Raw genomic sequence first — 25,967 nt, forward strand, 5'->3', positions numbered from 1 at the left:
CTCTGCTGTTCACTTCAACCAGGGCAAGTTTTCACCACAAAACTTTTATTTAGGTGTCAAAAATGTCCTTTTTTTTTCCAGATATCCGTGTCCACCTCAGCTTGTTAGCATGCAGGAAAATGGGAACTGACATGTTAGATCTCACCAGAAACCTGTTAGTTGCTTATAGGAAGACACAGGTATCCCTGCAAGAGGCAGTTATGGGATTATCCAACTGCAACAGGGTTGGTTTCGTCCTAACTTTTATCACACAGAGGTTGGCTTAGAAATATCCAAATTAATCTAATGACACACTGGTATTTACCTCACTTTCGATTCAGTCACTTAAAACTCACTAACACAATTCTGGATGTTTCTTGTGAGGGGAGATACATTGCTGAGCAGGTTCCTGAGATTTCCACCTTCCAGTGTCTTTTTCTGTACTAGCTCTCTGGGACTGAAAGGCTTGTTCACTAATCCACAGCAATCACTGGCCCTGAAACTTTGGGATACAGATTGTACTAGCCCTTTACTCAAGCACTGCCCGCTACAGATAGTAACCCAGCGACTGCACGGGTTTGAAAGGCAAGGTGCCAGAGAGCAGTGGTAGGTGCAGCTGGACTCCCCCCAGGGGCTCCCTGTCCTGTTGCAGTTGGGACCCAACAAAATCCATTAGGCTCCAGGTTCACTCTGTGTGTGTCTGAGGCAGACCTATCCCATTCGTACAAGCAGCTTAGAAGGATGAGCATTGCTGTTTCTCTGCAGAGCCCCACCTTGCCTACTGCGTTTGATTCTGCTCTGCATTTGGTGGGGGTTGATATCTAAAGGCAGGTGAGCCTTGTGCCCGTTGTTGTCTATTAGCATGGTGTTCTTATCAGCTGGGTTACCTTAGCAACTGGGCTGTATTTGACTTTATGAGCTGCCAGATTTGTTTCTTCCTCTTCAGGAGTCTGAGGAAAAGCCAGGTAATGTTTAAACTGTTCAGAGGCACATTGTCTACCTCTGTATTGGTTTGGCCCATGAAACTATTGACTGCTGTTGGAATGAGGACCGGCAAGATTCTTACCCTGCCAAAGTCATGAAAGATCTACCTCCAGCTTTGCTTCTGACTTGCCTCAGCCCTTCGGTGTGCCACACATCCAGAGAGTACAGGGGTGTAGTATGAACCCTGCAGATTTGTAGCAAGACACGTATAAGCGACTTTGCAATAAAAACAGTCTGATGGCTGAAACTGAAAATGCAGTCCCCTGTTACGAGCGCATCAGCCATGAATGACTCACATTCTACTAAAATCTACAAAACAGCACTTATGATGGGCGTAGGCTATGTGCTAGCTCTCAGCATGGGGAGGTCTTCCACACCAAAGCTCTCTAAGGATAGTAGTTTGGTTGTTTTGTGTGGGGAGAGAGGTTGGAGGGGGAACAGGACCAGGGATTCTCCTCCCCCTTTGTTTGAAAAACTTAATCACTTCTCATAAACTTGCGTGGGAGGGGAAAAGACAGGAGGAGCTAGTTGAGTGAATCTTTCACATAGTGCTTAAAAACCTGCTAATCTGATACTTACTTTTTTACTTTGGAGTTCAGCTGGGAAGCTTCTTTTAAAGGAGGATAAGAAAAACAAACTCAGCAGATTGAGCTATTAGATTTGTAACACTGAACATATAGAGCTTAAATGTTGTAAGTGACTGCACTTCAAAACACGGCACCTTGGTCATCAGTGTCTCCTCAACTTATCTACTAGGACCAGAGCCCCAGTGCCCACATTTGCTCCAGATGTGTCGATGTGACATTTACAACTGTGTCAAGTTGTAGGATGATTTTTTTTTTTAAACTGATATACCAGCAAAATCTTTTGTGCAAATGCAGTTACACCACATTTTTTTATTTTCCTTTCTGTACAAAATAACTGTATAAGCACAGTTAGTATGCAATGGCATATGCTGGGTGGTAGGGAGGGAGGGCAGGAAAGGAGGCAAAGAAGAGTTATGTCTGTATAGTAAAGGGGGTAAAAAACAACAACTAAGCACAACTTAAGAGTTAAAAGTTTTGCAGCAGCTAATGCTTTTAGTCCTCGCATAAGGGATGCAGCTTCCTCATGCAGCTTCCTCTTCCATTTGATTTTTAGTGTTTGCAATACAGTAGTATCTATAAGCTCTTTTGTGCTACAGTCCCTGCCCCAAAGAGTTTACTATCCAAACAGACAAGGTAAATATAAAGAAAGGAGGGGCACACAAAGGTCAAAGGTGTTTTGAAGAGTTCCAGCAATGATCAGAAGCACAGTAGGAAAGAGAGAACTATACAGCATGGCAGAATAAAATTACACATTACGATGTATCAGGAGACACTATCTGACCAGTCCCCCGCTCAAAATTGTAGGTTAAATTTACTTCCAGATTCTCGTGACTAGTAACATCTTTTGGTATGCTGTAATGCCTCACATTTACAGGTTCCAATTTGTTAAAAACATGTATTATCAAATTTAAAATTGGAACAACCAATACACTGCACTACTAGGCAGTCTGGTATTTATTCTTCACTAGATGTCTCATCATGACAGCAACTCAAGAGGCCGGGTATATAACTTACACCTGAGCTATCTGCTGCTGCTTTTGTCTGTTGCAGCGTTTAAAGCTAGTCGTAATGTTTCTGTGATAACAGTCACTTCTGCATCAATGTTGCAGTCACATCCTCCAAGCAAAAGCAAAACCTGTCTGACTGTGCCTATCTACTACTGGGACAATAACCTGGATTCTTGAACTCAAATCAGTCTTTCTGGTCAATTTTTTGGGGGGTGTATGAATTGTCCACATGTGTAAGGCAGTGAGCACAACAGGTAAAAATTAGTAACCTAATTTCCTCCTATAGTCATTTGGTGGTTGGTAGGTGACTTTATTCCAGAATGACAGTCCTGCTTTGCAAGTAGAGACCTTCTAGAAGAAAGTGACTTATGTGGACAGACATGTCCACATAGACCTGCAGTGGCACTTCACATTAGGAAAAGCCTAAAACAGGCAGGTTCTCTGTGTACACCAGCCCTCAAGATTAATATCCATCCGCTGATGTGCATCACTGTTTCATTCATTACTATCCGCCCTTCCAAAGTTGCATCACGAGTTACACTGTAGTGAATTCTTACCTAAACTGAAAATTATTGCTCTGTCCTCCTTTGTAGAAGATGAGTGCTGACACACCAAGCTGTAGAGACTTGGCTTTTGTTGTGTGTTTCCTTAGAGGTATTCTAGTTTTTTAAGACAGCAGCTATCATTGCTAGTGCCATAGGAGCCTATCTGTATACATGCCCGAGACTGCCAAGGCTATCTATCTTCACCACTGTCACGAGGCATGATCCCAGCAGGGTTTGACAGCATATAGTACTGACTGGTGGGCTTTTGTGAAGCACAGACTTTGGGGGCAACCGTGACAAGACAATCTCAGCAGCTGAACAGTTATAAGCTACAGCCTGGCAAACTACGGAAAACCAAAACAGCAGTTCACTTTAGCATATTAAGGTGGGAGTTCAGTGCCTGCTTTCTAGGCAGCTGACCCTCCTTCCTGTAGGGTAGCAGCTCATAAAGACAGCTTGGAGCCTTGAAAGAACCTGGGAATCTTGGTGTAGGCATGGCCTGTCACTCCCATTGGGATATGACAATGATAATGTCACTGGCCTTGTTTAATCACTTGCCCTTGCAGTCATGTACACTTTTACATTTGCAGTATATGCCACATCCATTTCAAGCCCCTTGTGGAAAGCCAGACTACTATAAAGAGACTGAAGTATGGATGAGAGTCAAGCTCATAGAGTTCATATTTATAGGAGAAGTTTTCATTATAACCTTGAGAGTCATCTTAACATGGCATTAACAATTAATTTCAGCATGAAAGTGTGCCTTCCCTGCCAGTTTAACTAATGAGACTCAAGCAATAGCTGAATAGCAATAGCTTGAATAGGTGGTTGCAGATTTTCTGCAAAGTGTCTTGCTTTACTGCTACCTCCATTCTTACTGCAGTTACAGGAGCAGAAATTGCAATCAGGGCTTGTTCAGGTCCACTCAGAAGCCAGGACTGACCAAGCCATATGAAAGTTCAGTCATTTAGATTTCATCCTGCTCATTACTGTACTGCAGCATCTGCATGCCATGGCTAGACAGATGTGGTAAGTGGGTTCAGAGTACCCTCAGCCTCCGTTGGGGTCAGCAGGATGTTAAACACTTTTTTAAGAAACTTGCCTTTTAATGAAAACATGCCCCTTATTTTCCCTGTATATTGCACATTTTCTTCAGGCTAGAGTTGTGTCGTTAATTCAGATTTTCTTCCACAAAGCAAACTTGCATCACTTTGAACCCTCTTACTTAAACAGGAAAGTACACTGTAGTGTTGACATTGTTGACACTACACTCTCTTCAGAGACAGGCCTGTTTAAATCTGGTTTTAATACTAATCAGTTACAATGGCATACAAAATTTTCATCAGTTTATGTTAATTCAAATGCATGCCTTTGAACTTGTAAACTGCAGATATAAAGAACTCACGCCTCTGAAAAAGCTTTGGGCTTTCTGATGGAGCACAGAAGTGAGGTTCTTGGGCAGCAGTCTCTACAAACAATGATTTACTGCTGTTGCAAAGAACGAAAACAGCTCAGATACCTCAGAAGACGAAACCTGAGGGTGAACTGAGCTTGTGACAGAAGTACTGGGGATTCTCACATTGTGAGGTCAAAAATTAGTACTCTTGTTGAGAACTACTTTACTGTAGTTAAGTCATTCTTGCTTTTGCTTGCTTCTCTAAAGTAGAATTCAGAAGATGAAGCTTCGTCCTTAATTCTTAAATTCCCATCACTAAAGCGTTTGGCCAGTGTTCTGATGTCAAGGTGGTTGTGAGGTGTTTGTAGGATGTGCACATGATCAGGCAGAGGTCGAATTTCTTTCCCTTTTCCTAGTCATTGCCCTTCATGAGCAATAAAGGTGAGGAAAAGACACAGGAGGATCAGAGCAGGTTTCTTTAGCAAGATAAATGGAAGACTGCTTTCTACCATAGTAGTGGAGCAAGAAAAGAACAGCACTTGAAGCTGATACTGGAAATACCTGTCTGTTTGGTGGGGATGGGGGGATGGAGTGGGAGAACAGGACAGGGGGTAAAAAAAAAAGACATTTTTTAATACAACATACTTTAGCTTGCAAAGTCTTCATCTATCAAACTGTCTCTGGCCCATCCATTACATGTGCTTTGTGATTTGAGTGCTCTTTTCTACAACCATATGAGGGATATGAACCTTTTCAATGTTCCTTCCCCTTACACATTTTTATTGCCAAAGACAGAGCTTGGCCTCGTCTTGCTGTGTTACTTTTACAACCTCACAGCACAACTGTTTGCAGCATGACAGTCTCGGGTTTCTGCTCTCCTCCTGCTTGATCTCCCACTCGGGGTTTGGGTACAAGACAGAAGCAACATACAACTGTTGTATTATGTGATCTGGCAACCTCTTTCCTCAGCCCCAGCTTGCATTTACTGAGCTGAACAAACAGTTGTCTGTCAGGAGGTTTCTCCACATAGAAACATTGGCTTTACTGTACCAGCTTACCATCCTGCTTCCAACAGCAGCCAACATTCACGGAAAGAAAACTCTTTTTCCTCAGTAACGTGGACATGGATTACCATCTAGGGATGAACAAGCTGGCTCCATCTCAGGATCAATGCTCCTCCAGTCCTCAGAGCCATTTAACCCCTTAATCATGAGACTTGGTTACTTTTTTCTTGTAGTTTTGTCTGCTGAAATGTCATGGAATTAGGTAGATGTTGAGGCTAGATTGTGTCTCAAAACAGCAGTAATCCTACTGTAGCATGTCTGTCTTTCTCAGTGTGCTGTCTTTTGGTTTCCCTTTTTATTTATTTATATTTTTTGCTATGGAAGATGTTTACAGCAAGAATACAGGTGGTGATTTGATAAGGACCAGCCATATGTCTTTCCTCTCCTTTGCACCACTTCTATTTTTCCTCCCTCTCCATTTATGTGATGAGAGCAAGTACACTGAGTAGCTCTCACCATACTCCTGAAACACATTACAGTATCAGCCAGCCTGATTAACTTCATGCACCAGTTAGATAGCCTGAAGGTCCATTTGACTTGTCCAGAAAGCTCTATATGTTGCACAGTTTAGGATGTGGTTAAAATGCAATTAGAGCTCATCTCTATGGCAAGCCTAAATCAAGTCAGGACTTAGGAGTTCTCTCCCAGTCTTTTTTATTTTCCATACCAGTGAACAGCCATTAACCTTTGTAATTTCTTGGTTCTAGCTACAGTTTAAACAAATCCAGCAGCCCCAAAGTACTGTTGTCTTCTCAGAGACTTACTGACCTTCTAAAGCAAGGGGGATGATCACAGAGAGTAAGCTGAAGGTCTGCAGGACCCCCTGGGCCTCTCCCTCTTCCCTCCCCACCCTTGCGTACTCTGCCAGTGTCGTCTTGCCACCTTCTTTGTACTGGCTTTAGCATTCACTAGATCTTCCTGCTCGCAGATGAAGCTCTCAGCAGAAAGCTGGCTGGCGTTTTTCACAGGGTTTGTTTTCTTCTGTTAAGTGATTTAAGTCAGTTCATGGAGAAATCTAACAACAGAGCCAACACTAGGTAAGCAGCAGGAGGAAGGGAGATCAGGACCTTCTTCTCGCAGCAGCTATGGCCAGCTGAATTTTACCAGTTCATCATTTTGATACCATAAGCATCACCACATTAGCTATCCTAACCACATTTCAGGTGTGCTTATGGAAACCGGAGTACCAGAAAACTTCTAGAGAAGTTCTGTTCATTAGTCTCAGTTGTGAACAGCCATTGTTTGCTTCACTGTGAACAAATGCAGCTGAAGCACAAATCACCTTGTAAAATAAAGGGGCCTGAGCTTGGGAGAGCTCTTCAGCTGGTAGAAATCACAGAACCATTTCAGTCAAATGATATCACGCTGGAGAAATTTTAGGCTAACCTACTCAGCAAGGGGTAAGGCCTCAGCTGATGTCAGAGGGAGTATGACAACGTTACTTTGGCACGATCTCTTCCTCTGTGAAGCCATGTTAGTTTCCAAGTCAGTCATTGGCCAGACTGAATGCATTTTATATAATGATCTTTAGTGCAAGATGTGGGTGGGTCTCGCAAAACATTTCTGTGGTTGAGAGAGGATTTTCGTAGTTGATTCATGAAGAGGGCCGGCTCTGCCTCTGCACCATGAGCCTCACTTAAACAACAGGGGTCTCAGATGCAGTGTGCGTTATAGGAAGTATTGCAGTGCAGGGGAATTTTATATTCTCAACAAAAGAGATCTTTAGCATGTATATGCCTATACTGTTAACAGTGATATTTAGTCTTAGGGAGCACAGATGTAAGACCTCTCACTACTGCAACGTCAGGACTACCTTGGCCAAATGATACTGAGAAGTCATCCAAATGGCTGAACAAGTGTCAAAATACTAGGAACCTAAGGTCGATGATAATGTTTAATGTATAGATCATTCTGAGGTGGTATTTCAATTCTGAGGGACATATGTAGTACTATCCTATAGCCATTAGGAAGAATTTATATGCCAGTTTTCCTTTAGGTGTATATTTGGAAGACTGTGCCTATAGACTTAAAGGATATTTGAAATGAAGAATCTATAATACATGCTTCCACTCTATTCCACGCTTCCAGTCTGTTTGACTGTCACAAGGGATTCTTAATGACAATATTACAGTCTCCCCTCTTTTGTAACATTACCGAAGCAGTGCTGTAAGTGTGGGCAGTGAACAGAGCTTTTCAGCCAGAGAAGAGAAATTGAGTTTCATGATGCCAAGGAGGAGTGGCTGTGGTTGGGCACCTCTGCCACATGAAAGGAGGGGTTAAAACTAGAGTGAGGAGGCAAGCTTGCTGCTATTCATGGGGTTTAAAGCCAGCAACTGCTGTTCATGGGAGAGATTTCTTCCTACTTCTCAAAGCCCAAGTGCTCTGTCTCCTCTCCCCCACCCTCTCCAGGGCTGTGCAGCTGCCTATTTTTCTTGTGCCTAGCGTCAACCCTGGCAGCCAAGCAGCAGCCAGGAGTCTGAGTGGGCAGGCAGCCCCCAAGGTTTTCTTTACTCTAGCTCTGCTGACCTCGGGACTGTACAATAAATGGCTGTTATTAGCAGGAATGTGAAACTCCTGCCTCTTGCACATGTAGGGCAGTGCTTATGGGGGACATTTTGAGAGCCAGCTAAGTACCCTACACCTTATCACTGCCTTGTGCATAACTATAAAAATCCCTCTAGAAACATTAACTGCAGGAAGAAAGTTGTAGCCATGCCTCTCCATTTGAAGGTACAGTTTACCCTAATTCCCAGCTAATTACATAGTTCAGTCTTGCCCAGCAGTACAGCTGAGAAAATGGTGGGATGTGGAAATGCCAGCTTTCAGGAGCCCTGCCATGTTGCTGGGGGCCGTTCACCACCTTTCCACTTTGGCTAGGGTGTTTGATACCGCATAGCCTTAAAGCCTCTCAGTCCCAGCTCTCTCCACAGCTCAATCCCTTTACCTTTCAATTGTACAAAATTCAACCATCTGAGTTCACTTAAAGAAAAAAAAATACATGTATATGTTAGGGGGAAATGATGTTTCCTTGTGATACAGAGACATAGTTGCTTTCCAAGTAAGCTTATTTTAACCAAAAGGCAGGAAATTGCAGCATGCCCAAACAATTTAGGTACCAGACCTGACTCAACTCCCCCATTGAATCTCCCACACTTTTAAACTTGCTGGGTCTCAGCAACATCTGTATGCTTTTTTGCCATCACTCACTAGCCAGCACAGTCTCCCTGTGGAGAGTTCTCCCATGTGACTGCTCCTTTAGAGGCCTTCTGACAGCCAAGGAAGTGATTTAGTCTTCATGGAGTCATTCACACCGTCCAGACTTTGCTCAAACAAATGATTTACTCTTACAAAACAACCATCCACATACAAGTCCCTCTATCAGTTTCTCCATCCTTCCTGAAAATACATGTAACAGTTTTGATCTTCCCAGAGGATGCTGCTTTCTGTATTGTCTTCACCAGCCTTCTGTGGAAGTGTCTCTTTCCACAGTGGAGAAGCTCCTTTTAGTAGCATTTTCTAGCATTGCCTCTTCTTGGGTTTTCACCAGTTTCATAGGCTGCAGTTTACTCCAGGTGGGCTCTGCTATACTCCAAATTCATTATACTCACTAAGAGTTATCAGCTAGTCTTTGACCTGTAGTTTCTATTGTCCTATTAAAGATGATGTCTACTGGCCTAATAAAGGTAGATTATTTAGTTCCTGCTCCTCTGTCAGTCAAGGACACCCCTCCAGTACCTCATGGGTTTTTACCGTGCAGTCTGTGGAGAAAGATACCCAGGGTGTAAATCATTTGTGATTAAACAACAACAAAAAAAAAAAACCTGAGTGCCTATGCTCAAATTCCTAAAGGTGTCCCATGTGAAACTTCAAAGAAGGAAAGCTGATTTAGGTACTCTGCAAACAGAGTTCATGCATTTAACTAAACTGTGCTGCCAAGCATCAGATGGTCCATGATAACTAACAGTGTGTACGCTCGTAGCTCTCAGCAGAGGTGAGAGGAAATGCAATGAGCCTAAATCTTTTCTACTGGTGTTTAAAGCTAATGTTTTTTATTTCCTATTTGCAGTGGCTTGAGACACAGTTGCCTCAGTTGCATTGATGCATGCCAGTTCATTAAATTATTGCAACTCAGTCACATATCTAAATTTGCTGATAGACAAGTGTAGCTTTTGAAGATGAGTTTTTAAGTGGTTGTAGGAGCCAAGCAGAATTTTCAAGAATTTTCAGTTTTATTGTGGAAGCAAACAGAGATTTAGAGGTCTAAGATACTTGGGTGGTTGGGGTTTTTTGCAAATTCCACCAGCCTAGTAAATACCTCTGCAAGTCTGAGCAGCTCAGTCAGTTTAGAATATGGGATGGGGCCCTTGATCACTTGGGACTTTTCTTGTGAAGATCTCAAGATGTAGATCTGAGTTCTTCTCATTTGAGAAATATTTATATTCAAGCTTAGCCTGAATCCATTCTAAAAATAAAGTGAACAACAAAAAACAAATCTGCACTTGAATCCTACCTCTTCTCAGTCTGAAGCTCTGTTGTCAGTCCAATAATGTGCCACCCAGACATTTTGGGCTGAATTTGTTTGTGCTTTCTTGGTTTTGTGAAGGAGGAGGGCTGTATGGGGGTGGGGGCTGGGGATGTGTGGGGGTAAAGTAATGACAGCCAATGGAAAATAATCAAAGCCATTAGGTTCGGCTGGAATTTACTTGCTAGCCACACTGAGGTGAACGTGCAGCCCTGGCACAGTGCGATGCACATTGCATGTGCAATTCCAGTCATCTGTCAAGGAGCCCTCAGCTCCTTGAAACTCTTCCAGGGGCCACTGTAGAGGCAATACTAAGGGTCTGCCATCCCCATCAGTGAGAGCTGTATTTATACACTTGGAAGTTTTCTAGAGCATAGCTATGGAAGTATACTGCTGATTAAAAATAACAGCATATTGCAAATAATGAGGTGAAAGTAAAGTTTAGGGTAAATCATATCTCTGCAGAACTGTAAATATTAGCTCTAAGTTACTATAATTGGAGGGTGTATGCCCTGGTCTGCACGTTCAAGAATATGACAGAGCCTGACATTGAGTTGCCTCTGTGGGAGCGCCATCCCTCCAGCTGACCCCAAGGATGGCCTCTCCTTGCAGGACTAGCAGTAGTGGCACAAGCAAAACCAAATGACTGACACTGGGACACCGAATTCCTGCAGCGCTCTCCCAATGGGGCCGTACACCAACCAACCACCTCAGCAAACTTCCAGCACAGTCGGAAAGTGCTGGTTCAACAACAGGCCCACATGTCCTTCCTCTTGTCCCTCAGATTTCTAATAAATTCCTGCCTTGGCCAAAAAGTGTCTTTTTTTTTCCTTGACGAGTATGGGCTAAGTGAACGTTTTCCAATTTGAAACTCTTTCCACCAAGACAGACCTCTCCTGCAGATGAGGTGGGGCCAGCCTGAGCCCACCATGGGTGTTTAGCCCAGTACTGCCCACTGATGATCATGGTGAATGATTCACCGCTGACCTAGACAATCATATCACCTTCACAGTGATTTTAATGAAGGACTAGACAGAAAGCAAGCATAGAGATCTTTGGGAAACGCTGATGGAAAACAGTGAATTCAACATGAATTGTTGACGTAGGCTATGTAGGTTTTCTTGTTAAAGTTATCACAGATTACACAGGATGATGAAAAAAAATGGTAGTTTTTGGAATGTAGCAGCATTACCAGCTCTGATCAACTGGTAAAATATGCCCTGGCGAGTCAGAGCTAGGGTAATCGAAGGAAAAGGAAAATAAAAAAAGGCTGTTAATTTGTTTTGTTTTTTAATTAAGATTCTTGCACTAAAAAATCATTTTCTGTACAGCCTGTCATTGAAAGAGTTCAGGAATTAATTGCACGTGTAGCAAGGAACCACTTACGTGGCCCTTACTACCCTATTATCTGAGCACCTCCCACATTGTTAAAAGGCACAAACCAGTAGAGCAATATAATCTCCCTTCCCTTATTCCTTATAAATGAAGTCTAGAAAAGAAGGTTTTTTCCTAATACGTGGATGTCTAAGAGACTAAGTGTGTGTGTGAAAAATTATTGACGGAAAGGTGATGGAAGAACTGGATTTTGTGAATTTGTGAGAGGAAAGATGATAGAAATTAAAGTGGTAGCCTGCGACTTTCGATTTCACGCTCTCCTGCAGCCCTCCTGCACAATCCAGGGGAAATCACTTGTGTCCAGAGCCGCAGAAGGGCTTCGCTGCAGCAGCATTTGGCATTGCAGCATTTAATTGCAGCCAGCTACCTGCTTGGTATCTGCAGCCGTGGGGTAAGCGGCTGGGCAGGGGCAGGAAGGCTTCTCTCTGTCTGTGTGCCAAGAAGGGACCCATCAAGGCTGGTCATTGGCAAATGCATGCGGAGAATTATTACTTTCTGTCCTGGTCCTAGCTGCAGGTACCTTATTCTGGGTGAGAGGGTGGAAGCTATCACTAAACAACATTCACATCCATGAATGAAAAATGGAAATTGGTTTCATTTTTTAAATTAAACCTCAGAAAAAATTAAAATGGGAATGGACGTTTTTCTGTGAAAAATGTTAGTGAAAACAAGGTTTTCCAACCAAAAAAATCGGACTGCCTCTTTCCTTTCACATTCCTCCTCTTGTAGATGTGACGGATGAGGTGACCATCAGGGTAGGTTCAGCTAGAATGGAAACCTGCAATTTTTGCTACATGTCGTATTTTCAAAACACACTGCTTTGTTCTCCGTAGGACTGGTAAGGAGAGTCTATAGTAAGGGCACTGGCAAACTAAGCTCTGATTTTAGAGACAGTACAGGTTTCAGAGATATTCTTCACAGTTTGAAAATGGGAAATACCATCAATAATGTTAATATCTAACCATTTCAGGTGTGCTAATTAAATGTGTTATTCACATCCCTTTTCAAAAAGCGTTTTATATTCTCATACTGAACATGTCATCATCCCCATTGTACCATGTACCAACCCCAGACAGACAGGAATAGAAAGACAGGGTGACAAGGATCCATTTTAGCACCTAGAAGCTAGGTGCCTTACCTGCCCTTTAACCACTCTAACAAGCCATCTCTCAAGAGGTTGTTACGCATTCAAAATAGAATGCAACTATATGGCCATCAGAGGGATCTGGACAGTTGAGCTATAAAATCCCTGTTGTTTCTGACAGCAGCAGAACCCCCAGCTCTGTGCAATTTGCTTTCCATATTTCATAGCTGCCAGTTACTATGCTGTGCTGCACGCACACACACATTGCAAGCAGGAAGTAGGAGCAGCTCAGCTCTTGGCTTCCCCGGTCTCAAGAGACCTCCATGAAACTGAAAAACACTAAACTAAAACCTAAGTATCTGTTAGACCTTTAATTAGCGACCTAAGGAGTGTTTGCCAAGAGGAAATTTGAATTCAATTATCCAAATAGAAAGTATTTAACCTCTCAATAGCACTCAAGTAATTATAATACTTGGGGTTTTTTTTCAGGAACCTTAAAAAATAAAACAGAAAGCAAATTAAAAAATGGTAGAAGGTGTCAGGTTTATATCATGGAGTATACAAAGGAAAGCTGTAACATTGCCATGCTTCAGACCCCTCATTGTTAGCACAGATAAGGGACTGGAGAGCAGGTTGCAGGATTCTTGATTTCCCCACTGAAACAGCCAGCAACAGTGTCAGGGCCAACAGTGGTAGTTTCATGCACATCAGTACAACAATAAACACATAACTAAGATCAGCAGGTCACCTCATGCCGCTTTTAATGTGATAAAGATGCTCAGTCAGTGTCAGAAGGACTATGACGCATCAGAAGAGGCTGTGTATTCCAGTACATTTTGCAAACATCAATCGATTCCAACCAAGCCATTTGCATTTCAGATTACAGCAGCTGTTTCAGCCCTAATCCCAACTGTCCTTTCACTATACATCCACACAAAAGTTTCCAGAATTAATCCCAAGGAAAAAAAGTCAATATTTTCTTGCTGCTCTCTTCACAGATTGTAGGTTGCTTTGGGATTATGTCTATCAGCTGCTTTCTGACAGCCGGTACGAAAATTTCATCCGATGGGAAGATAAGGAATCCAAAATATTTCGGATAGTGGATCCCAACGGGCTGGCCCGGCTGTGGGGAAACCACAAGGTAAGAAAGCAGTGCAATTTTCCTTCTACGGCACTTACCTCTTGTAACATCACAGGATTCACTTATAAACAGGGTGAAAAGGAAGAAAGCATGTGCATATTATCTACTGCTGGAAAGTTGTAGTCTTTCATTCTACACACATTAGAAATATAAATCATCCAGCCTCAAGCACTAAAATCTATCCTTCATATAGAGAACCTGTTCATTTGGTTTAAGGCATTTAGTTACAAATGCACTTAATTATAAAATTACAAGGAGTGCAACAATTAACGGTCCTGCTCTCTCAAGGCATCTCATTCCTTCCTGAAACCTGATGCTAAGGATGTTCTGGTTAGATGTGGTCTGTAAGCAGCTGTATACTAGATCTTGGCAGGAGCGTTCTGTCTGTGTACCTGTCTGCACCAACATTTGGATTTCACATGCTGTCCTCTGACAGACACCAAATGCTGCAGGTTTATATATTTCTTTTTTAGAGGGTAATTCTGCTCTATTCTCTGGAAAGTAGTTACTGATTTTTGCAGTTTGGGGCTGAGTATGTATAGATACAGCTATATGAGTATATGCATATGAGTATATTCATATGAGTAGCTGAGTAGTGAGCATGGATTTATGAAAAGGAAATCATGCTTGACCACCCTGATATCCATGTACGATGAAATTATTTGCTCAGTGGATGCAGGGAGAACAGTGGATGTAGCTTATCTTGACTTTGGAATGGCTTTTGAGACTGTTTCCCATAATATCCTCATAGACAAACTAATTAAGTATGTCCTAGACAAGAATATGGTAAGGTAGACTGAAAACTGGCTGAACTGCTGGGCTGAAAAGATTGTGATCAATGGCACAAAATACAGTCACCAGTGGTGTTACCTCAGGGATCGATTGTGGGGCCATGTTCATTAATGACCTGGATGACGGGACAAAGCTCACCCTCAGCAAGTTCTCAGACAATACAAAACTGGGTGGAGTGGCTGATACACCAGAGGGTTGTGCTGCCATCCAGAGGGACCTGCACATGGTGGAGAAACGGGCTAACAGGAATTTCATGAAACCTAACAAGGGGCAATGAAAAGTCCCCCACCTGGGAAGGAATGACCTGGGGAGGTATGGGACTTTACATTTCCCCTCATTACCTTCCATGAGACCCGAGGTGTGGCACTTTTTTTACTAGGAAGGTGCTCAGACACTAGAGCAGGTTGCCCAGAGGAGACTCTGGAATCTCCATTCTTAGAGATGTTCAAAACCCAGCTGGACACAGTCCTGAGCAACCATCTCTGGTTGACCCTGCTTTGAGCAGTGGGACTGGACTAGGTGATGTCCAGAGGTGCCTTCCAACCTTAACTATTCTGTGATTTTGTATATATGTAGCCTATAATCTTGATAAGGTTGGGATTTTCTCATGTGACTCATGGCTTACAAGAACATCTGTCTTAGAAGTCTTGGGCTGCAACGATGAGAATGGAGAGTTCTGCCCTTACCCCACCCCTGTGCTAATGATCAGGCTCTGCCATCATGTCTCATGTTGGGTGTCGGAAACTGAAGCTACTTCAGACCACTAGCCACTTGGGAAACACAGTGGCCTTTTAGCATGTAAGAAATGGAAAAAAGCACACGTGGTATTTCAGGGGCCTTCCCAGTGAGCAGAGTCTAGATTTTGCAGGGAAAACATTGTCGTCGTTAGTGTTTAAATGCCACAGGAGCTCTTTATGTAGCCTCACTTAGCAGAGCTCTTGCAGTCAGGGCAAACAGAGGAGGTGTGCTCTTAGGGGGCTTTTTAAACAGGCGGATCAGTCTCATTTGATAAAACCAGGTCAACACTACAGACTTCTGCCTGATCTTGGACTGACAGAGCTGTGCCACGCCAAACTCCTAACATGGAGGCCTACAGAGGCCTATGCTTCTACTAGTTTTGTGTGTTTTGCCCATGGCAAGGCGGATGCTTTATGCTCATGCAAACACGGGTTTGCCGGTATAGTTACCTCTCTGTTGGGAGTTTCTTTGCCAGCATAGTAACCAGTGCTCCTCGTATCAGAAAAATGCTCTTCATGTAGACATAGCCTAAGGGACTGATCCTGCTATCCAAGTCAGTACTATGGGGTCTGCCCACATACAGCTCTGCCAGTGCCCATCACTTCTGCCTTGTGACACTCAGCTTCAGCAGGGCCATACCTCAGTCACCCCACAGTGCTCTGGCTATGGCCTTTGGGGTCAGCAGCTCCCAAAGTGAAGGAGAGGCTCTGTTACAGAAGCAGATGTACAACCTAATGGACTTCTTGATTTACACATGTATAACGAGGAGAAACAGGCTCTCAATCTCCACAGTCCTCTGTAAGCATTAACTAGTTAATGGAGGGGAATCCCAGACGAACAGCGCTCTTAGCAGAGATTGCTGACAGATTCAGTCATTAGCCACTGTTCTTACATTTTTGGAAAAGGTGGTTTCATTAAGAACAGGCCTGTCACATCCCACTTGGCATGAGCATCTCCCTCCATCTAATGTCTCCTCTTGTGGTCAATGAAGGCTTTTGTTATCTGTGATCCAAGAAACTGTAGAAAAACCTCACTTGGAATTTCTGTTAGACTTTCTTGCTTAAATTGCCCTGAATGAAGAGAGACCCATAAAAATTCAGTGATGAGGGCTGGAGGGGCAGGATGGGCCTGCAAACAGCAGAAGTGTGGAACATGTAATTTCTTGAGCTGACTTGGTTACTTTAGCTAGCTGTGATAGTTCTGCAGCTCCTTTTGGGGCTTAGGAAGGTTTTAATGAATCATCTCATCACGATTTTCCTTTTTCTTTTGAAAAAAAACAGAACAGAACAAATATGACTTATGAGAAAATGTCCAGAGCCCTACGCCACTACTACAAACTAAATATTATCCGGAAGGAGCCAGGACAAAGGCTTTTGTTCAGGTAATTTTTTCTTTTCTTTGCCATTCCTTTCTACAGACAATTAGTTTTTGAAGATGGAGGATGGAATTGTGTGCGGGATACTTCATTGCCACTGCTATAACACAAGTGACAATGGGCATGTATTTGTAAAAGCTGTCTAGACCAGTGCTTCCCAGCTTTCAACGCAACTGCACCAATTTACAAAAATATGGGCCTGTTTCAATGATCAGTGGAGTCAATAGAATTCTTTTCACTCACTTGAAGCAGGCTGCACCATTGTTTAAGACCTTAGCTAAATGATTCATAGTCTCAGCCAAACTGCTGGAAAACCCACTTCAAATTCACTTCTTGAACACAGCTGCCAGTGAAAGCTAAGCAGGGATCAGATGTTTCCTCAAGTGCACCAGCACCACAGACAAGAAGTGCTGATGACCATGTCTGCAGTGGTTGCTGCCTTCAAGGAAGAGAGGCACCTGCAAGTAGCTGTTCATAAAACCTAATATGTCGGTTTGGATGATACAACCAAGAATTTAGGAAATAGTACCCGAAACAGTGTTAAAGCAGGGAGTTACCTATACAAATTTGAGTGCGGCTGGCAGGGAGCAAGAGTGCTCCAGTTCCCTTCAGACAAGATGAGTGAATCCTGGTGCGTACGTCTGACCCACAAAACACTGAACTCAGACCAAAGACTGCTTTGATGTCAGTGGTCTGGATCTAGTAATGTGCTTGGAAATGATATCAATAGGAAGGCAGTCTTGGAGTTTGTTTTCTTAAATAGCTAACAGAACTGCATTAGCACTCAAACTATCTACAGCTGAAAAGGTTTCTGTGGAACGTCTTGTTTATGTCAGCTCTTAGAAGGAGACTTAGATGGGGGAAGGAGAGTGAAAGGAAGAAGGAATCACAGGCAAAAGCAATTGCATGATTTTAATTTTTTTTGCAGAAAGTTAAAACAAGGTTGCTCCAGCAGCAGCAGCCGTACCAAGGCAGCCCGGATCGCTATGGCCTTGTGTGAAGACTGCGCTGCCCAGGGAATGATGCTGAATAGTGAATGTGCTTATCTTGAAGCCTCTCCTTCGGTGGGGGCACAAACAAAACAGGAGTCCATCTCTTCTCAACCAGGCTGCCTATTTTCTCAAAACTGTAGAAACTTAATACCCTTGAAGACCTCAGTTCCTCTGTCAGGCTTGCCCAAAATTGACCAACAGATTCAAAGGTCACCAGGGAACATAAAACATGAGCGTATAAACCTCATTTCCTTCGGAAACTGGGGGAAAAAAAACACAAAGCATTTTTTGCACAATTCCCAATAAAAACTTATTGATGTTGTTTTCTTAGACCTATTTATATCTGAAGATAAAAAGAAGAACAGCTGCAAAAAATCAAGCCATTAACGTGCCTTTCTTGGCTACTTCTTGCAAGCAGAAAAATAATAGAAAATGTGACTTTATAAGTAACATGCAGGCGGTTGTCATCTGCAGATATCTGTACAGAGTTTTAAGTAAAATGGAGTCAGAAGGATTTCTAATAGGTTGCCTGAGTGTCTTCTATAACAAAAGAGGTCACAGATACTGTTTCTTCATTAGCTTGTAGTTCTGGGTTGATTTTTTAAAATTTAATCATATGCTATTACAAATACCCATGCTTTGAGTTCCTTGATGTGACGTAAAACACAGACCAGAAAGAATACCCAAAGTACTGCGGTGCAGTTCACATCAGCCCATTTCCCACACGGTTTAGGAAACAGAGCAGACAGAAGGTAGGGAGGGCAGTGGGATCACTCTCTGTTTTGATTTCATCCTCACGCAAGATCAACAAGACAAGCACGGGGTTTAAATCAGGGCACAGTCTGGCCCGTAGGCTTTGGTGCCTTTTCACTGTGTAGCCAGGGACTGATTCACCACTTCTGTATGCTAGTTTTTCACCACCATAACACCATTTCTATCAGCAGCGTTCTCCAGCATACAAATGGGAGTGACACAGCAGTGAGTCACAGCCCTTTGGTTTTGGGGTTTTTTTCCTAAATGCATATGTGCACATGATTTCCAAAATTAGAAGGGGTGGCAAAAGGTTAGTTCCAGGCTGCGCTATGCGTTTGCTGAGAGACTCCAGATTTTTCAGACGGCAAGCCCTCAGCTTTATAACCTCAGAGGCAGAAGAGGAGGCAAGTCTTGCCTATTAGCTTTGGCAGTGATTTTTCTGGGTCAGTGACAGTAACAAGGCTCCTGTCAGTTGGTTTTGTTTTCACTGGGGCAAGGATACTGAGCGTATCATCAACCTGAAATAAAATCAGATCCTCTGATTAACACATTTTGTACTGCTGAATGTTAGCCAGTACATCATTAATGAAAGACTGTGAAATTTTGTAACACTTCCAGCATAAACATCTTTCATCCTAATTTCTCCAGAAGTACTTAGGAGTTAGGAAAGTGGTTTGTGTTGAAACTAGGATTTCATCCTTCCTGTGCCACTCTCTCTTCCTACGCCATTAAATTCAGAAAGAAAAAGCAGAGCTTTTCCGTGCTATCTCTGTGTAGTAGTACACAAAAACATCCTGGCAAAGATCAAGACTGCAGACTTGATCTGCAGGCTGGTGGATGTCCTTTCCCATTTCCTACTGCTGCCATGCCTCCCCAGAGGCAGTTTCTGTTTCTAGCCCCCTGCAGACTTACTGCATCAAGACATTAGTGCTGGGAGCCATGGCGTTCATTTACAGAAGATACTGCTTCGTTACAATTAAGCTTGCTACAATTACAGGGGAAGGGACTGTCTTTGCTCACAGTTCCCTAGCCCAAAAGCTTTTTCTTTCAGGGCTTTTTCTATTTCCCAGAGCTTGTTCTGGCTTGGTCCTTGGCTTTTTTCCACCACTGTTCCTTTGGTGTTTCATATTCTCTTCACTCACCTACACACAAGCCTGCAGAAAAACCAGTAGCCCTCTACCTCTCCACAACTTGCAAGTACTTTTGCTTTGAAATATGCCAGCCATAAAGGTCTTTAATGTTTCTGTCACCATACACCATAAATGAGTGTACCTATGGCATACTATCATTGTACATGACAACAGCGATCAATATGGGGCAGAAGAAGTAAATATCATTCTTTGGAAAAGAGTATGGGTTTGGTTCAAATTTGGACTTTCAAGGAGCAGGGGTAAATGCCTGTGACTTTTTGGTTTCCTTTCATGGTATGGAGCAGGGAAGACACCAGTAGGCTGGGGAGAAGCTGGGAAATACTGAGGCATTGGGACGATACAGCAAAGATGTTGAGGCCCGTGAGCTCTACAGCTCCCAAATCATCCACTTGTTTCTCTGGTTTGCAGGTTCATGAAGACCCCAGATGAGATTATGAGTGGCCGAACAGACCGCCTCGAGCACCTTGAATCCCAGGAACTGGATGAACAAATATACCAAGAAGATGAGTGCTGAAGGGAACTGGTGCACCGCCTCTGTGGGTCCATGGGAGAAACATCTGCCCAGATGGCTGGCACGGTTTGGGAGGGGAAGCAACAACACAGAAGCAGTACTTGGGGTCGCCGCTTAGCTTGAAGACCACACAGGACCTGAAGCACCTTAACAAAACAAACTAACAGGCAGAAGTGGTGCTGGCAGAAAAGTAAAGGGGAGAAAGCCTGGACTTATGCACTACTTCACTGTTCCTACAAAGTCTCCCTTGAGTTCTTTCTTTCTTTTTGGTTTGTTTCAGTTTTGGGGGTTTTTGTTGGGTTTTTTTCCCTAATAAACATGCAGTTTGACTTTCCTTATCTCACATAGGACAAGACATCAGATTATGCTTTTTTTTTTTTTTTGGAAGGCTTTCCTATGGAAATAGAGCGCTCTTATTTTCTGTGCAAGTCTCATGACATAACACTGCATAAAACAATAGCATCACAGAAGGGATTTGCTCAAGGGTTCCAGTTTGCTCGGATCAATTTCCATGTGCTGCCACTGGGAAATGTGTTGAAGCTACCAAAAGAATTTACCACACATAACTGTCAAATGAAGAGGAGTCACCCTTCACGTGTAGGCTGGAATATCATCCCAGCATATCTTGGGCTCACAATGAGTCCTGTGAGTGGCTATTAACTGCTGGAATATGGACCAAAACCAATCACCTAAGTGCTCCAGGGAGGAGAAAAATAAATGTGACAAACCTCTGCAATAGACTGATGTTAACACTTTCCCTCCCTCTAGCAAAGAAGTGATAGAATGGAGCAGGGGGGGAGGGACAGTGGGGACAAATATGTATATATGTGTATATATATAAACTTTTCATGTATATATATATACACATATGTAACCCCCACAATATATCCACCATGCAGGATTTCAGCTCAAAGCTTTCTGTAATGAAGCAGTGGCTGAAGAATCTGTAATTACAAAAGGGAGGGGTGTTTCTTATACCTGTTAGCAGTTTTGGGGTGAAAGGTGAAGGACTGTTCCTTACATCGTAGGGAGAAAGCAAAGGGACCCATCACATGGTTTGCATTACTCAGAAACCTCTCCAGGATCATTTTGTGCTGCTGGCGAGGTAGATGATTCACCAATCTGAAAACTGATGGTAGAGAACTAGAGACCAAATAGCTATACTTATATCTTGTAATTGATTTTGGCTTTGTTTTGGGATTTGGAGGTTTTTTTATGTCTCCCACTACCTTCCCCCACCCCACAGCTCTGCCATCAAGGGAGCTTGTCTCAGCTTGCCCATTTTTAACATGATTTAAAAGACAAGAGAAAAAGAAACCCAACAGCCACGTTGCTTTCTTGGTTTTTGGTTTCGTTCCAGTTGCAAGGTGCCCCATTTTTTTACACCCCCAATTTGGTCTGCTGCACCGAAGGTGCTTTGCATGAGGCGAAGAGCTATGCCTAGTTTGGTTGCAGGAAGCTCTGCAGTCCTTGATGCCCTGTACGAGAGAAACTACTGGCCTTTTTCATTTCACAGTGCTTGGACTCCCATGACAGGAAAGTCTGCGGTGTCCAGGTGTCCAGCAATCCATCATCAGTGGTCTTTTTGATGGAAGGAAGATCTAGCAGCAGAAACAATGTTTGCAAAGGGAGAAGATGTATAGAGAAACCGTGCAGGCATCACATGGTGTCTGGAAGAAAGCACATCCACACCAGTTCATTAAAAACAGAAAGCCTCTTTTATGGGAACGTACATACTAGAAATGGAAAAAATCAATGGGCTAATCTAATCTGTTTCAACCAAAAACCAAGGTACATTCCCATGATAGAGCTTTTATCAGCTATTAAACCAACGCAACATTTGATCTTACTACATATTTAACAAGAGGGTTAATCTATCCAGGAAAAAATGGCACTTGACGATGAATAGTGTCCCCTAAGTTTAAACAGAGATAGTCCAGTCTCACAAAAGACTTAATATTGAGTCACAGGCCGTAGAAGGAACAGCTTTGTTAAGGATGTAGATAGGCATCATACGAAGAGGAGAGATTTTTCAGAGCCGGTATCTGATGAGGCATGACAGGGCATACATCTCTCCTTCAGCTTTTCCCAGCCACATTTTTTTATTAAATCATCGTCAGTATGTTACAAGTCCCAGCACACCACGTACTTGAGTTTTTCTGCCTCCGAAGAAAAGACGCAGGAGCGTGTATCAGAAAGATGGGCAGACAACCTGTCACCTCTCTCTGCAGTGACTCTGAAGTCCTTGGAGCTCAGGAGGTGTGAGCCTGGGAGACACTGAAGGACTTCTGTGATCACAGACCTGAAACCAAAGGTCCCTTGAAACCAAGGGGCCAAGGAGTTACTCTGCTCTGTCACCCTGCTCAGGGGCACCCAAGTTGCGGCCATGTCTCAGGAGCTGCGGTGAAGAGGTGAATATGAATGACAGGTGAAGTGTGATCAGACATATCAATGTAAAGAAAGGCTCTTGCTGGTTTCTTGTGTTTCTTAGGATGCTCAGTGGTAGAAAGAAACCAAGTTTGTGCAGAGAACGATTCATATCCTGTACTGCTCTGGCTGTGCCACTTGCATAACTGCATTATTTTCTGTTGCCTGCTGCAGCTACTGTTACGAGATGGTGATGGGGAAAAAAAAAGACAATAGGGACCTTCTATATAAAGTGCTCTGATGAGCCACAGATTTTTGTCATGGCTAAGGTGCACACTGCAAAATACAGAGAACGAGAGACAATCCACCAGTAGAAGCCCATACTCTCACTGTGTATGCTAGCAAAGAAAGTTCATCCTCAGCATTGGGTAAGACAGGAAAAAGCAAGAAATCCTGAAATCACGCATGTCCCATAGGGAAATTTTCTAGGGGCAACTTTGTAGAGGAAATGTTCACCTTTACCAAAACTGCAATCACTTTCACCTGCAGAATCTAAGTCAAAGGGAAAAAAAATTATTTGGTGGCTGTTGGAACCTCTTCCAGTTGACACGTAAAGGACATCTTAAGACTTCTCCACCACACCCACAGAGAAGTTCTCTCAAGGCTGATGCTAGCTGGAATGAAAACAGCCTTTGAACTTGGCATGGTGCAGCAGTGAGTGGTGCGGGTGGTGATGCTGCAGCTGCCAGAACTGCAGGGCCTTGCCACCTGTTGTGGGAGCTGCAGGATTTGAACTGCTCTTGGAAGCAAGTTTACCAGCTAAGACTTAAAAAAATAAAAAAATTAAAAAAAAAAAATTGGGCTAGAGCAGCTGCAGTAGACAGGTGCCCATCTACCTCACATCCAAACGGCAGGTCCATGGCGTGCAAACACAGCAGTAATGTACTGAGCGACAGGGATGCTTGGCTGGCCGTCTGGGCTAGCAAAGGTAATGACTGTCTTTCTACCAACCCTGACATCCGCCTTCCCTCCCCAATTTCTGATTTCCCAGTGTAGAATTTGCCAGCAGCAAAGCAGCCAAACTCTCTGCCTTTGCCACCAAAGTGGGAAAAGGGAGAAAGAGTCTTATCCTTGGAGATACACAAAAGTCGCTTGGACATGGTCCTGGGCAGCTGGACCTAGGTGGCCCTGCTTGAGCAGGGGGGTTGGACCAGATGACCTCCAGAGGTCCCTACCAACCTCGACACCCAACAAAGGATCTTCACACTGTGGAGTTCAGTGGGACCTTCACTGCCATCAGCTTGCTACAAGTCTGAACAGGCCACAGGCCGCTCAGGTAGGACATGCTGCAGTTCCACAGCAGAACATTTTCTTGATTTACATTTGAAACCTTTTGACTGCCTCTCCATCCAAAGAACACTACTGGGGCCCTTTCTGTGAACACTAAGTCGCTGCCACCCTCCCCAGATTTCAAACTCCACGCATGCATCCTCCAGCTCTCTTTGCCAGACTGCAACCGTGTGCAAATCCAGAATGCATCAGTTCGAGGTCTTTTTTTTTAAATAAAATTCTAGTCTGTTTTTATTGATGATGGCTTTTTGGTTTTTTAAGGTGTGGGGTTACGGGACTGAATCAAATGAATGTAACAAAACAAAAACAAACAAAAAAGCCTATTCTCAGGGCCAGTGAGTTGCAAATAATTTTTAAAATGCCTGTAATTACATCATCTCAATAAAAAAATTTAATATAAAAGTGGGAATGCCAAATTTTGTTGGTGCAATCATTGCTACAAGGGCCTTTCTTTTTAAGAACTATGATATCCAAGTATCTACAGCACATACCAGCTGTTTTCAGTCAGGAAAAGAAACCTGCAGGCTTCCCATGCCCAAATGTGTATGAACAGAGCCTGGATCTTCCCTGGGAAGCATCATTTGGAAAGTTAAGGCTGTCCCTTGCAGTATTTGCTTTGCTGCTTTGCCCTGAGAGATGAACAGAGCACACCCCTAGTGCCTAGATGGGTGTACCTGGTTCTCCTTCCTTCTCTTGGAGAGGATATAGAAGAAAGAAAATAAAAATAAAAATTAGGTGATGCAATGACTTGCATCTTTTTTATCCTGCTAAACAGGCTAGGTCAAAGAGTTTGAGAGCAAGAGGGTTTTTTTTCTGCAGTATTCATCTTTGCAAACCAGCCCGGAAACGCTGCCCCTAATATGCTGCCCTTCCAGCCCAGGGGGACCTTATTTTCCTGCCCTCACCCCTAACCAGGCCATGCACGGGGACGTCGGTGGCACCAGTGGCCGGGTGCGCAGGAGACAGCAAGGTGAGGTGGCACGAGCCGCTCACCGCTGTCCGTCACTCACTACGGCAGTCCTTGTCTCCCGCGGAGGGGGGCTCGTAGTGCTTGCGGCATTCTGAGGCCCCTGGAGCTGCTCCACGTGGGTGCCAGTGAGCGCCACGGCAAACAGATCGGGTCAGCGAGGCCCATCTGTGGCACGGTGGCCATGTCTGGTGACCTCTCTGGTTGGCGGGCGATGTCGTTCGGATCTCAGCTACAGCTCAGGATGAACCCGTGATAATGTGGCTGATCCGTGGGTTATCCACTCAGCTGCTCCTTGCTCACTGTTTGTTCTCATTTTGTTTTGGTTTGGTTTTCAGTTTGTTGTCTTTAAACCAGAAGGCAAAGGAATAAGCACTAAACAAACCCCTCTCTGAACCAAGACATCAAGCAAGAAGGAAACAAAGTGTGTTGCTCCGTAATTCAGTCCCTTCAGGCCATTTCCCTTCAGTTTAGAAGAGGAAATAGATGTATCCTACACTCTCTCACAGCTTTCTGTGCACTCTGAACAACAGCAAATGCTGCAGATTGAAGGTGTACAGAGGAAGTTCTCAGTGGTTTTGGCTATCGCTCCAGTGAGGATGAGGCTTAGCTCAAGAATTAGTCTTGAGCTCAGTGAGATGTTAGAGAACATCTTTTGGAGGCTGCAGGACGGAAGCAGCGCAGCAGCACATGCTCTTCCATTTTACTCTCCCATTTTCAAAATTAATTCAGCTGTAAAGGAAAACTACCAAGCCAACACCAGTGCAGGGATCACGGATGATGCATACATTTGCAGACTATGGCTACCACAGGCATGACGGTGCACGCTTCCTCCCAAACGCTCCCCAGTGCTGACCAGGAGAGATTTTGCAAGGGTGTCAAAGAGGACGTCAATGACTGTCCATGTACCCTCGGGACTTACGGAGGCTGCCAGTGAGGTACTGACAGCAGCATTTTTTTACGTATGTAGCAACCCATTTTAAAGTAATATTTTGCAGGAAGGTTTTCTCTTCTCCCAGATGAGACTCCACCTGTGAGGCACGAGCAAACAGGCACGTGCTTTTTCACCTCAAAGACTTACACTGATTCAGACAATCCTGACTTCAGTTTGAAACCCAAGCAGTTTCCGAGTAAGGCAAAAAAAAAAAAAAAAGCCACCTATGAAAGGTGTGAGGGTATGAGGAGAGAGAGGATGCACTACCATGGTATGAAGCCAAAACCCAAGCATGCTTCATTAATCACCTGAAAGAGAGGACTGGTGTATTGG

The 25,967-nt window shown here is 43.6% G+C and overlaps 1 protein-coding gene across 3 annotated transcripts in view; it reads left to right on the forward strand.

The window, feature by feature from the left end:
- ETV6 (ETS variant transcription factor 6) overlaps positions 1–20,359 on the forward strand; it is a 143,429-nt gene extending 123,070 nt beyond the window's left edge. For all 3 annotated transcript variants that reach the window (XM_075760698.1, XM_075760706.1, XM_075760713.1), the window contains 3 exons: positions 13,562–13,704; positions 16,515–16,615; positions 19,914–20,359. In XM_075760698.1, coding sequence (XP_075616813.1) covers positions 13,562–13,704; positions 16,515–16,615; positions 19,914–20,019 — 350 coding nt within the window. In that variant the 3' untranslated portion in view covers positions 20,020–20,359. The remainder of the gene's footprint in view (positions 1–13,561; positions 13,705–16,514; positions 16,616–19,913) is intronic.
- The last annotated feature ends 5,608 nt before the right edge of the window (positions 20,360–25,967 follow it).

This window comes from Balearica regulorum, chromosome 1, assembly GCF_011004875.1.
Source record: "Balearica regulorum gibbericeps isolate bBalReg1 chromosome 1, bBalReg1.pri, whole genome shotgun sequence".
Lineage (NCBI taxonomy): Eukaryota > Metazoa > Chordata > Aves > Gruiformes > Gruidae > Balearica > Balearica regulorum.